The sequence below is a fragment of the Dipteris shenzhenensis genome, chromosome 20 (genome assembly GCF_047967505.1).
Source record: "Dipteris shenzhenensis isolate YYH24624 ecotype China chromosome 20, Dip_SZ_1.0, whole genome shotgun sequence".
In the NCBI taxonomy this organism is placed as follows: domain Eukaryota; kingdom Viridiplantae; phylum Streptophyta; class Polypodiopsida; order Gleicheniales; family Dipteridaceae; genus Dipteris; species Dipteris shenzhenensis.
In genome coordinates this window covers 22597293-22609706 of record NC_141615.1, presented here as the reverse complement: position 1 = coordinate 22609706, position 12414 = coordinate 22597293, and the positions used below count along the sequence as shown (strand labels likewise).

At 44.8% G+C, this 12414-nt stretch overlaps 1 protein-coding gene across 7 annotated transcripts in view; it reads right to left on the bottom strand.

The window, feature by feature from the left end:
* Window positions 1–4779: 4779 nt before the first annotated feature.
* Window positions 4780–12414, bottom strand: part of STRS1 (DEA(D/H)-box RNA helicase family protein) — a 103795-nt gene continuing 96160 nt past the window's right edge. Inside the window, exons 13-14 of one of the 7 annotated variants that reach the window (XR_015542904.1) lie at window positions 5355–5673; window positions 4780–5261 (exon numbers count right to left, since the gene is read on the bottom strand). Coding sequence is in view for 2 of the 7 variants with exons in the window: in XM_087391637.1 (XP_087247763.1) it covers window positions 5497–5532; window positions 5620–5673 (90 nt within the window). In the remaining 5 variants the exon portion in view is untranslated. Of the gene's footprint in view, window positions 5674–12414 lie in introns of all 7 variants that reach the window. The other 6 variants (XR_015542906.1, XR_015542907.1, XR_015542905.1 and 3 more) reach the window with 6 other exon arrangements.

Here is a 12414-nt window from a genome sequence, read left to right as displayed (position 1 = left end):
TATGCAATATATAATAGGACGAGGTACTATGTGTCCCAATAAATATGATAAACATATGCAAATAGCATGTATGAACTAAGTAAACATCTCTTCCAACTTGAGACTTTATACAGACCAAAGAAGCCCTTCCAATCAATGTTTACACCAGCATGTATTGTGATTGGATCATTTTAAACTATCGCCAGATTTTGTTGAACAAACCATTTTTACTGCATTTGTGTGCAGTAGGATTTCATCCTTCCACGCAAATAACCAAAAGGTATAAAATAATATTTCATAAGCAGAAACAACATAGGAATACAAAATCAGTAAGAAAACAATACGTCTGTGCTCAACAGATAATAGCATCTCGTACGCAAGAGAAAAGCAGATAGTATGGAGAATCAAAATTTTGATTACTATAAAACTGATACAATAGATGACGCTGCCTCCCAGCTGTGCGCTCCTATGAGAGAAGATTCGATGGCGTGCTGAAAACAATAGAGGACAAACTGGATGCTAAGGAATCAAGGTTGCTGTAGCTAGTGATGAAATGGGCTTCACGGGCTTGCTCTTATATAGCCACCAGTCGTAGTCGATTAGACCCATCTGGGTAACCAATTCAGACCATCCAAAATGACCGACTGAGGGTCGGTCCCGAAATAGGCCACCAACCACACAATAGAACCGGTGCACAAAATAGATCAACAAACCTACGATTACTGTTCGGCTCAAAGCCATCCAAGATCATCTGAGGCTCCAAACGAGCCCCGCAACCCAAGAGTGGGCTATCCCGAGAAATGCTCCGCTTACCCTCAGTGCGGTCAGTCATGGGATGCCTTCCCGCACTTGCATGTACCCTAGTTGGCAATGTGCCAACCCTATCTGAAATCGTCCAACTATCAGGTCACACATGGCCCCCATCTGGTGTCCAAACCAAGACCTACCGGATAACCGAGCTACTCAAAATGCCTTCTCCTCATATGAGAGGCTTACAAGTAGAGTTACCTGGTTCCCGCGTAGTTACACGAGAGTGAAGCATTGATATCTAACACCCCCCTCAATGTCCACCCGCAAGTGAACTTACTTTTTCGGCCCAATGTCAAGTCGATGAAGATGCCTCTCCAACAAGTCTCTTCCAAGAGCCTTCGTGAAGATGTCCGCACCATTCTCTGTAATCGGACAGTACACCAAGTCGACCTCTCCATCCATGATGAGCTCGCGTACAAAGTGATATTGAATCTCAATGTGTTTTGTGCGAGCGTGAAACACAGGGTTCTTTGCAATCGCCATGCAACTCTGATTGTCACATGATAACTGCGTAGGCTTTTGTTCTGCACTGCACCCATGTCCCTTAAAATCCTCCTCAACCACACTATCTCGCAAGAAGCAAAGCATACTGATTTGTACTCAACCTCGATATAAGAAAGTAACTGTGGGTTGCTTCTTGTTGACCCATGACACAGCTCCAGAATCAAGTGAGAAACAATAACCTATCACTGATATCCTGCTGTCCACGTCTCCTGCCCGATCTGAGTCACAGAATCCGGTCAAGATTTTATCCTTGGTATAGGTGATGCCATAATCAAGTGTGCCTTTGATGTATTTCAGCACCCGCATTCCTACCCTCCAATGATTCTCCCGAGACTTATTGAAAAACTTACTTAGTACACCAGTCGTAAAGTTGATGTCCGACCACATGTTGCACAAGTAAATTAAACTGCCCACAAGCCTTCTGTACTTCGCTTCGTCCACCAATGGTGTTTGAGAGCTTCACGTTAACCTCCATAGGGGTGCCAACTGTCTTGCACTCAACCATGCTAAATGCCTTCAGTATCTTCCCAGCATACTTCAGCTGTGAGATGATCTATTTTGACTCTTGCCAAACTTCAATCCCCAAACAGAAATGCATCAATCCAAGGTCTGTCATTTCAAACTCTCTTCCTAGCAAATGCTTTGTCTGCGAGATCTTCTCTTCATGGTTCCCTGTTATGACAAGGTCGTCCACATAAAGGACCACGATCATACACCTGCCTCCTCCTCTAAAGATATACAAATTTGCATCAGATGGGCTCCTCCTAAACCCGTTTTATAGAAAGTAGGCATCAATTCGCTCGTACCACGCTCGTGAGACCTATTTCAGTCCGTAAAGTGCCTTCTTCAGTTTATAGACTTTACCTTCTGAACCGAGGATTACAAAACTTGGTGGTTTCACATATATCTCGTCCTTAAGATCTCCATTCAAAAAGGCGAATTTTACATCCATTTGAAACCCGGACCAACTTCCTTAGGCAGCGAAAGCCAAAACACTACAAATTGTGGTTAGTCAAGCTGTGGGAGCAAAAGTATCATGATAATCAAAACCATGTACCTGTGTGAATCCTTTTGCCACGAGCCGAGCCTTGTACTTCTCCGTGTTGTCAGACTTGTACTTAGTCTTGTACACCCACTTGGTGCCGATTACCTTGTGTTTTCGTGATCGATCCACAAGGTCCCAAGTGTTGATCTTCATTATGAAACCATACTCCGACTGCATAGCCTCCATCCACCTATCATCATGTGTCTCTTCAAGACACTTGGGTTCATCAGCACGAATCATCTCTGTCATCAAAGCATAGTTGACCAAGTGTTCCTACGTCCTTTGCTCCTGTAATCTCTTGGACCCGCAGTGTTCGGATGGTTTCTCCTCAATGGCTGGAGGTTCTCTGTCATCCAAAAGTTGCTTTACCCACTTCGGGAATGACCGTTGCCGTTGTGGTTCTGCATGCTCTTCTTCCTTTTCTTTATCTTGAATCCTCCCAAGCACCGTTGAGGGAGTTCGGTCTGCTGTTGGTGGTTGTACTAGATGGATATCCTGATCCTGGTTGTCTAAAAAGGAAGCATCCTCCTCCAATTGATGCGGATGTTCTGAGAAGACCACATCGCGACTTACTATTACCTTCTTGGTAACAGGGTTATAGAGACGATAACCCTTCGCCTCTTCACTGTAGCCCAAGAAAATACATTTTCGGTTCTTCGGTTCCCATTTGGTCCTGTTAGCATCGGAGACATGCACAAAAGTCACCTCCAAAAACTCTGAAATGTGCAACTGAAGACAAAGTCCTGCAGTGCAGTCATCTCATTCATAGCCTTCGTGTAGCTACGATTCAGAATATAAACTGCCGTGTTATGCTTCAGCCTAGAAAGTCTTTGGCAAATCTTTTCCTTTCATCATACTCCTGCCCATTTCACAGAGGACGTGCACCTTGCGCTCTACTACTCTATTTTGCTGTGATGTATGTAGCGGGGGTTTCTGCCTCTTGATCCCGTGACTTTTGCGGTAACTTTCGAATTCACTTGATGTGAACTCTCCACCTCTGTCTGATCTCAACTTCTTCACCTTCCTCCCTGATTCTTTCTCGACCATTACATGCCATTCTTTAAACTTACTAAAAGCCTCATCTTTAGTCTTCACGAAGTATCCATATCCTTCTACTGTAGTCGTCGATCATAGTAGAAACCACCCAAAGCTTCCGTCTCCATCTTTTCGTAAAAGTCCATGTGAACGAGCTCTAGAGGAGCCTTTGCCTTGCTGACCTCTTTAGAAAAGAGCTACCAATGCTGCCTGCCCATCATGCAAGCTTCACATACATCGGACAGATCTGCCATCATTCCACTTTTATGCATCTCCTTTAAAGAACTAAGGTTTAGATGACCAAACCTCTCATGCCACAGCTTAGTGTTCTTCACATCGGCTCGAGCACTGAAAGCTGAGAGTTCGTAGATATTGCACCGTGTACCTTTACAAACGACCTTCCCTTGGCGATCCAAAATCTGTGCGCCATTCTTATCGAATTGAACTTTGAGGTCCCGATCCGTGATCGCAGAAACGGACAACAAGTTCCTCTTGATATCTGACACATAAAGAGCATCGGACAACTGTTTTACAACTCCATCTGATTTAACAGATTCTCGTACGCAAGAGAGAAAAGCAGATAGTATGGAGAATCAAAATTTTGATTACTGTAAAACTAATACAATAGATGACGCTACCTCCCAACCGTGCGCTCCTGTGAGAGAAGCTTTGATGGCGTGCTAGAAACAGTAGAGGACGGATACTGGATGCTAAGGAATCAAGGTTGCTGTAGCCAGTCATGAAATGGGCTTCACGGGCTTGCTCTTATATAGCCACCAGTCGTAGTCGGTTAGACTCAATTGGGTGATCGACCCAGTCCGCCCAAAACGACCGACTGGGGATCGGTCTTGAAAATGGCTACCGACCACACGATAGAACCAGTGCGCAAAATAGAGCAACTAACCTACGGTTACCATTCATCCCAGAGCCATCCGGAATCATCTGAGGCTCCAAACGGGCCCCGCAACCCAAGAGTGGGTTGCCCCGAGAAATGCTTCGTCTACCCTCACTGCGGTCAATCATGGGATGCCTTCCCGCACTTGCATGTAGCCTAGTTGGCGGTGTGCCAACTCTATCTGAAGCCGTCCAGCCATCATGTCACACATGGCCCCCATCTGGCATCCAAACCAGGACCTACCGGATAACCGAGCTACTCAAAATGCCTTCTCCTCATATGGGGGGCTTACAAGTAGAGTTAGCTGGTTCTCGCGTAGTTACACGAGAGTGGAGCATTGATATCTAACAAAATCTTCAACCCATTTTACATTAAGATTAGAAGATAAAGATGCCTATAGATCAGGATGAACCTCCTACTGCATCTGATCTAGTAATACAAACACAAAAGGAAGTCTCTATTCATGTAAGACACGCATTCTCCAACCCACAAAATTAATGGAGCATGACAATTAAAATTACTTGGCATAAACAGTATGTATCTTGTTGTTGACTGCCAATCTTGTAACACATTGTAAAATTCAAAAGGTTACCCAGAAATCTGGTCATGCATGTCTGTAGAACAATAGCACAAAACATTTAAAACAGGATAAAATCTTACTAGGCTGACGACCATACACAGACGTAAATATACAAGCGATATGCTTGAGGGGGGCTAGTCTCCAATATTCCCGGTTGCAAATGGATACAAAGGACAAAAATGTTTAAAGTCATTCATACAGCATCCATTTCACATTCTGAGAATAAACCTGTCTTTTATCAAGGATAGGTCTTGAAGATATGCCACCAAACCTGGAACTCTCTCTAACCAATGGAAACTAGACAAATATCATTATAAATACCTTGACTTTAAGGGTCAAAGAATTAGCTCCTGCATTGTACAGTTCGCCACAATGAATCTAACCAATGAAGACCGAACTTGAGGCTGCAAACACTGCAATAAATTATAATTACAAAACTTTAGGTTGATAAGGAAGGAGATATGAGGGCTCGAGCAATCATTGAGGTTTCCCGAAGCATCTACTACCTTTATAAATACCTCGACTTTAAAGGGGAAAGAATTAGCTCCCGCGATGTACAGTTCATGTGAGTTCTCCATTTCCTACATGTAAAAGAAAGTCTGGCAGCAGGGCCCCTGGCTCAGCACACTATCAAGGCACAAGCATTGTTTACTCATTGTCCGAGTCAAAAGTGATCTTGGTTGCCTTAGGAGCATCAGCCCCTGGCTCAGCACACTATCAAGGCACAAGCATTGTTTACTCATTGTCCGAGTCAAAAGTGATCTTGGTTGCCTTAGGAGCATCAGCTGCAACCTCCTTGAAGTGAGCTCCATAAAGTTTAGATTCCTGGAGAACCATAACACAATAATAATAGATTTCAAGCATCCCTCAAAATTTAACATGACAACCTCAGATAGTCAATGCATTGTACTTTGCAATCTTCATAAGATGGATAAAAGATTGACTATACAAGTGTCTTCATTTAATAACTGTCTGAAATTAAATAACAAGGCTCTCCTTTTCTGAGTGAACCAGAGCCAAAGGAAAAACATCAATTATCACATGTTTGAGAGATCAAGATGATGGAGGGAGCACTGAATGCCTTCATCTATTTGCATGCAATGAATGCCCAAATAATAATGTAACAACCCCCAATCTGACATCTCAAATGAAGCTTCGAAACCATTCTTGAATTCTGCAATTTCAATTCACTTGTGCCTGTGAGCAGCATATTATCCACATACTAGATGACTATCAGCAAATACTTCTTGACATAAAGCACTATTCTATAGACCTTGACTGGTCAAATATGTATGAATTTTCTCATAATACTTGTTTTCAGCCAAAAAAGTGCCTTATGCAGCTTGCAAACTGTGTCTTCTTGACCAGGCATCTAAAAACCAATAGGTTTTTCGTTTTTTTCCAATGAAGAGCCTTCTATTAAGTATGAAAGAAACCTCGAGCAAAGCTCACATCATGCAAGACATGAGAAACAAAACACCTTAAGTGGGCGAAAAACATGCTCATCATAGAGCGCTAGAGAAGCACCAAGGTTGAGGCTGAAAGTGCCACCTCGACCCTATGGTGGACTCCGAGAAAAGCGGGGAGCCACTCCACTACTTAACAAAACTATACTCATGGTAGAAGCTGCCCGAGAAGGCCCCTACATGCTCACCCAAATGGCCATCAAGGTGTGTACAGTATTTGACCAAATACTAGCCAAATCAAGGTGTGTAGAAGCTGCCCGAGAAGGCCCCTACATGCTCACCCAAATGGCCATCAAGGTGTGTACAATAACGGGTGTATCTGAGAGCGATGTTGTTGTCCTACCCTATCTTCTCTCTCTGCCATGATTGCTATCCATGTAAAAGAAATAAACAATATTAGATCATTAATATGTTTTTAGCAATTCAAGACCATGTCATCGATATGTCTTCAAAAAACAATGTACGTGCACTAGGCCTCGAGACAGAGCAACCATCCAATCGTCTTGCTTCCTGTTGACATAATTGGATGGTTATAGACATGGCAATCTACCTATGGAAACATGCATGGGATGGTAAGTTGCCATTTCCCATGTCCCGCTCTCTCCCGAGTAAGCATCTATCTACACTATGACCATTTGCGACATCATGCTTTGTACGTGAATGCCCGTATTTCACACACACTAGTGGAGACGTCTACCTGACATAAGTTTAGACATACCTAATATATCTAACCAAGGTTTAGTTAATTATTATGAAAATAAAGTATTACAATCTACAATGCAATGCAGGTTATAATATGCCATGAATTGTGTCTTATTAGTAACTAAAAAAGTGTGGTCCATAATAATCTCTTGCATGTAATTTGCGGGTTGATACAAGCTGGCAATTGCAAGCTACATCACAATCGGCTAGACTTTCAACGGGTTGTTATCAGCTAGCAAAATCGAGCCATAACCGACCAAAGTCAAGTAATTCTCTTTTCCTAATAAATAATTACAAATGATAATATATTGTCTAATATTTTACATCCATGTGTGAGTAGTTATAGGTCATCGTATGCGGACCATCCACAGGCATATGTGACATAGATATTTTGTATACATATGCGATTAGCTACGAGTCGGCATACACGGCCTCCCCACTGGCATGTAGATACTTTCTTTCAAAAACATCTACATTTGTTACTATTTTTAAAAACTATATAGCTTATGACTACACTAAACATATGATTTTTACAACAAGTTTATGAATACTAAAAACTATACAGTTTGTGGCTATCAAAAATATAATGGCGATCAGCTACAATGTGGTGGGCAAACTGTGAGGATTGTTGAACAGATTGCCAGGATCAACTCGGCCTTTGATCTTCACAAGTCGGTCGAAGTTGTGCACAAAATAGTTGGGGCCTGCATTGGCTCATCGCCAAGATCAAGATCGATATAGTTCACCTAGGCAGCCCTGGGAGCCTGCGAGATGTAATCGATCATGTAGCTATACAATCCCCTCAACCATGAAATCAATGCTGCATCGGGCGACCCTGTATCATTGCTCCAAGAGGCTTGGTATTGAATCCCAAACAGATTGCCAGCTCTGTGAGGAAACGTGATTGCATCTGAGCTTATGCTGTTCATCACCCCTCCATAGGCGTCAAAGATTATCCATCCCCTCGTGTTCTGCTCCAAGATCGGGAATGCTCCTGCTAGAGCTTGCTTGGACATCGCTGCTTTCACGTAGTCTGATTTTGCTTTCACGTAGTTTTTGCCCCCCTGTCTCCTGTTTGTCAGGGCGCTAGGACTCAACACGCCGGCCATATTCGCTGTGGTTTGTATCCACGTCCCCCCCTTGCAATCTGCAATAGTTAAGCCCATCTCTGGATATATTTCTTTCAATAGGGCATGTCTAGGTCTGTAAGCAAGGCCAGGAACATCATCCAAAGAGCATAAATGTCGTCAAAACAGAAAGAGCCCAAGAAGCGTCATGGTTCTCATGAAAGACCTAAGGCCCCCAAAAAGAGAGAGCCAAGCCACAAAACCCCAAGTCATGAAGAAGAGACAAGGAACAAAAGTATTCAAAATAGAAGAATCTTTTCACGGTTCCTGTCCTAGCAAAAAAGGTCTCCTGACCGCCAGCTTGCACAACAAGACCCTGCCCTGCAAGTCTAGCTCAATGATATTGAGGACCCGTTCCCATCTGGGGAAGATGGAAGTCTCCCAAGCCACCCTTGCTTTGGTGTCTCACAAAATGGCATTTTTGATGTCCCAAGAAATAAAAGAGAGAACATATTAAGTTCTGACTTCGGTCAAAGGCTCTTGGCTTCAGTCAAAGAGTATTCGCTGCAGTCAAGAAGAGTAAACTGTTTACCCATGTGCAGGATGGGGACACCCCCAGTGGAGTACGATTAGTCAAGCGCAAAAGTATGCATGTTTTTTGCTAACAAATAATAGCTAGACATGTTTTAATTGTGACAAGGGATTGGAGAGTGGTAGACTTCTTCTTGTTTTAAGGGGAAAAGCACAAAAAGTAGAGAAAAGCAGATATGGAGTGCCCATCTTTGGGGGGGAAGCACATGTCAAGGGGGCGAGCAGCCTAAAAGAGGGGCCACGAGGCTAAAAGCACAGAGATTGCCTACTTGGTGAAGAAAGCTATTGCTTTCTACGAAAAGTTGTCTGGTTTTCGCTAAGAGTTGGCTCCAACTTTTTGGGCAAGCCTAGCTTTTTGGTTGTGTCAAGCTTATAAATTAGAGAGCAATCATGCTCCTTGTATTCATGCGACGAGGAGCGTAGGCAGCGGTGTAGAGACAGAGACGTGATGGCTGCAGTTTACAGAGATGGCAAGCTGATCATTCGAGAGAGGGCAGCAAAAGGAGAACGAGATGCAGGAGAAGGGGACAGCACATGACGGTGTCTAAACAACAATGGGGCGAGTATGCAAAACAAATTGAGGATGGCAGTGTGGAATTGTAATGGCAACCTCTGGTCTGTTGACCCAAGGGGGTTCTTGGAGACATACAATAACACATATGTGATCCTCTACACCGAGACACATGAGAGCCCAGAGAGAGGGCTACCCACACTGACAGGATACACATGGGAGTCTACCCATAGGAGAGAGCTGAGGAGGGATAGTGGGATACGAGGATCCGGAGGTGTGGCTGTTCTCTTCAGATCAAATCTGAGGCCACTCCTCTCTGTGATACGAAGGGAGAAGCATGCACGGCACATGTGGATTCATGTTCAGTTACCAGACACATGGCCGACCTTCATTGCAGTGTGTTACTTTCCCCCAGACACGGTATCTTATGCGCAAGAGGTCACCACTGACTGGCAGAGCTAGGGATCGTGAGGCACTCGGCAGATGAAGATGCACCAGTGACAACATACGGGGGCTATACATGACTTGATCATATATAGCGGTCTCCGAAGATGGCCATCTTCAGCGGGCTCACCTGTTTCCCACATGGAGGGGGGAGTAGTACGGTAGACTACCTGCTCGGTCCACTAGCCTTTGCCCCTCGAATACATGATTTATTGTGCCACCCCACTCATATCTTACCTTCTGTATAGCGGTCGCCACGCCAACCATGAGGAGGGCCACCCCACCACCCACTCGCGTTCAGATCCATTTTGACCGTGCTCGACCTGGTGTACGTGACCCACCTGGCTTCTAAGCTTCCAATACTACTTGGAGATGGGATAGACCTCGCACATGCAGCACACACCCTTATATCGGTGATACAGGATGTTACCACCATATCCTTTCCCATGACACGCTCTACACGTGTTCAAGATGGGAAGATGCCCCAAAACCATATCATCCTCAGCAAAGGGAAAGCAGAAACATCTAGAGGCTTTGGAGATGTTCTGCAGAGAGAGACACTTGACAGTTAACCTTGGGAAGACCAAGGTTATGATCTTCAACACCTCGCGAGCACTGTCCCGTCACCATAGTTTTACATACCATGGCGAGCCTGTGGAGATATTGCAATCTTACACATATTTGGGGATAGAGTTCACCGGACCATGTTTCACGATGATCCATGCGGGTATGGCACGACTCACACGAGGACGGAGTGCTCTAGCCCAACTAGAGAGGCAATGCTTCCAAGCACACTTCCAAGACCCCCCGACGAAGGGTTGGCTTTTTGACACGCTAGTGAGACCGACTGCCATGTATGCAACACCTTTCTGGGGGAGTGACTCTTCAGCGACAGAGTGGAAGAGATTTGAGGGCTTCACCATGACCCCTCTCCGGGTCGATGCCATCTTTCAAACGGTGGCATTCCTCCACAGAGTCTGAGCCTTACCCCAGTGGAGACCACTGAGGTTAGCAGAGTCCTCCAGGAGAATAGCAGAGAGCGGTATTGATACAGCATGGTACGCACAGATATCCACATGGTTTGGTGGTCACGACATTCAGATGGACAAAATTTCCCTCTTTCAATACAATCTAGACGCACCACCCGAGATTATACAACGAGATGAGATCAACGGTAGTTCTCTAGCAAGATCCAGTTCTACCATGACTACTTCCTGAGGATCTCAAAGCACATCCTTGTCATCAGACCTCAGTATCTCGAGGACAAAAAGTCTCACATGCACTGAGGATTGCCATTGGTCACTGTTACGAGTCTCATCACATCAATTAAGGATTGAGGCAAGGAGAGTTGCAAGCATACCCAGAGAGGAAAGGACTTGCACCAAGCATACCCAGAGAGGAAAGGACTTGCACACTATGCAAGATGGAGGAGATCAAGATGAAGGAGCATTTTCTGTGTCTGCCCAGTCTATTATGAAATCCAGGGACAATATCACTGCCTCTTTCAGGAGGGACATGGCTTCCGTCCTTTCACACGGCTCATGCATTTTCACGATCACGTCTGTGTTGGGCTCTACCTGATTGAGATGCGTCGACAGAGAGACACATTGATGCGACAAACCACAGAGCAGCATGGACTGATGCCACAGGTCACCGAGATTGACAGATCAAAGACTTTTGTTACAAACCTCTATGCATCTGACTCAGCTGCCGGTGTGACTGAGGGAGAGGAGCTTGATGAGACGAGAGCATCATGGATTAGCAGTAGGATTGTCCACCATGATGCTATCAAACGAGGGACACACACCCCACGTGCGACACGGAGAGAGACCAAAGCATGCACGATCAAGGCCCAGTCTATCTCAGCCCTTCTCAGAGTTGACCGCCAGAGACGAGGCATCACCCTTGACATAGCCCACCGGATCCAGAGATCGAGGAGACCACGCCCTCCCCCACGTCGTAAGATAGCTCGACAAACACAGATACAGGAGCTCCTCACATCTCATCAGAGAGCCACAAGGTGACCTGGATATGTGGAACCTGAGCATGTACAAGGAGTGCTAGCCCTGAGCACCTGACACTCTTCTGTTATTTTGCTACTCTAGTATTTTGTTCACTAGTTTAGCACTTTAGCTTTCAGTTTTCAGCAAGGGTCTTAGTGAACCCTTTGCTGCAGCCCTCATTGTCTTGTATGAGTTACCTTTTGGTTTTGCACTTTGTCTCATAGGCCCGCGAGGCCTCTTGCAGACGTTAATACATCTCTCTCTCTCTCTCTCTCTCTCTCTCTCTCTCTCTCATTCGAGTGCTTTTTCTACCTTTCAAGCCATTTCTCTTCCATCGCCTGAATTTCAGTTTCAACTAGAGTGTACACTAACAAATCGAATTGGCCATAGCAAGTGTGAATTATAGAATATCAGCAAGTTTTCAGTTCCGCAGAGTTATAGTCTCTGTCGAACCATCTAGACCACTCCATTAAAAATTCCTTATAGGCCTTTTCAGTCGAGTTACGCAAGGCCTTTTAAGCCGAGTGATGCAATCCCTAGAGTGGCACTGATGAGCAAATAGACCATGCTCTGGCAAGCAGCACCCACTTAACAACCACCACCATCGAAGCGAGGCCAAGTTTGATTAAACTTCAAAATAGGAGTTTTCTCCTTAGACTCTCCAGCGCAAGACCAAATTGCTGCGAAGGAGAGATCCCCACACCAACCTAGCAGCCCAAGCACTTGACAAAGATAATCCATGTGAAACCAAAATCAGCCCCCAATATGAAGTGTCCTCATCG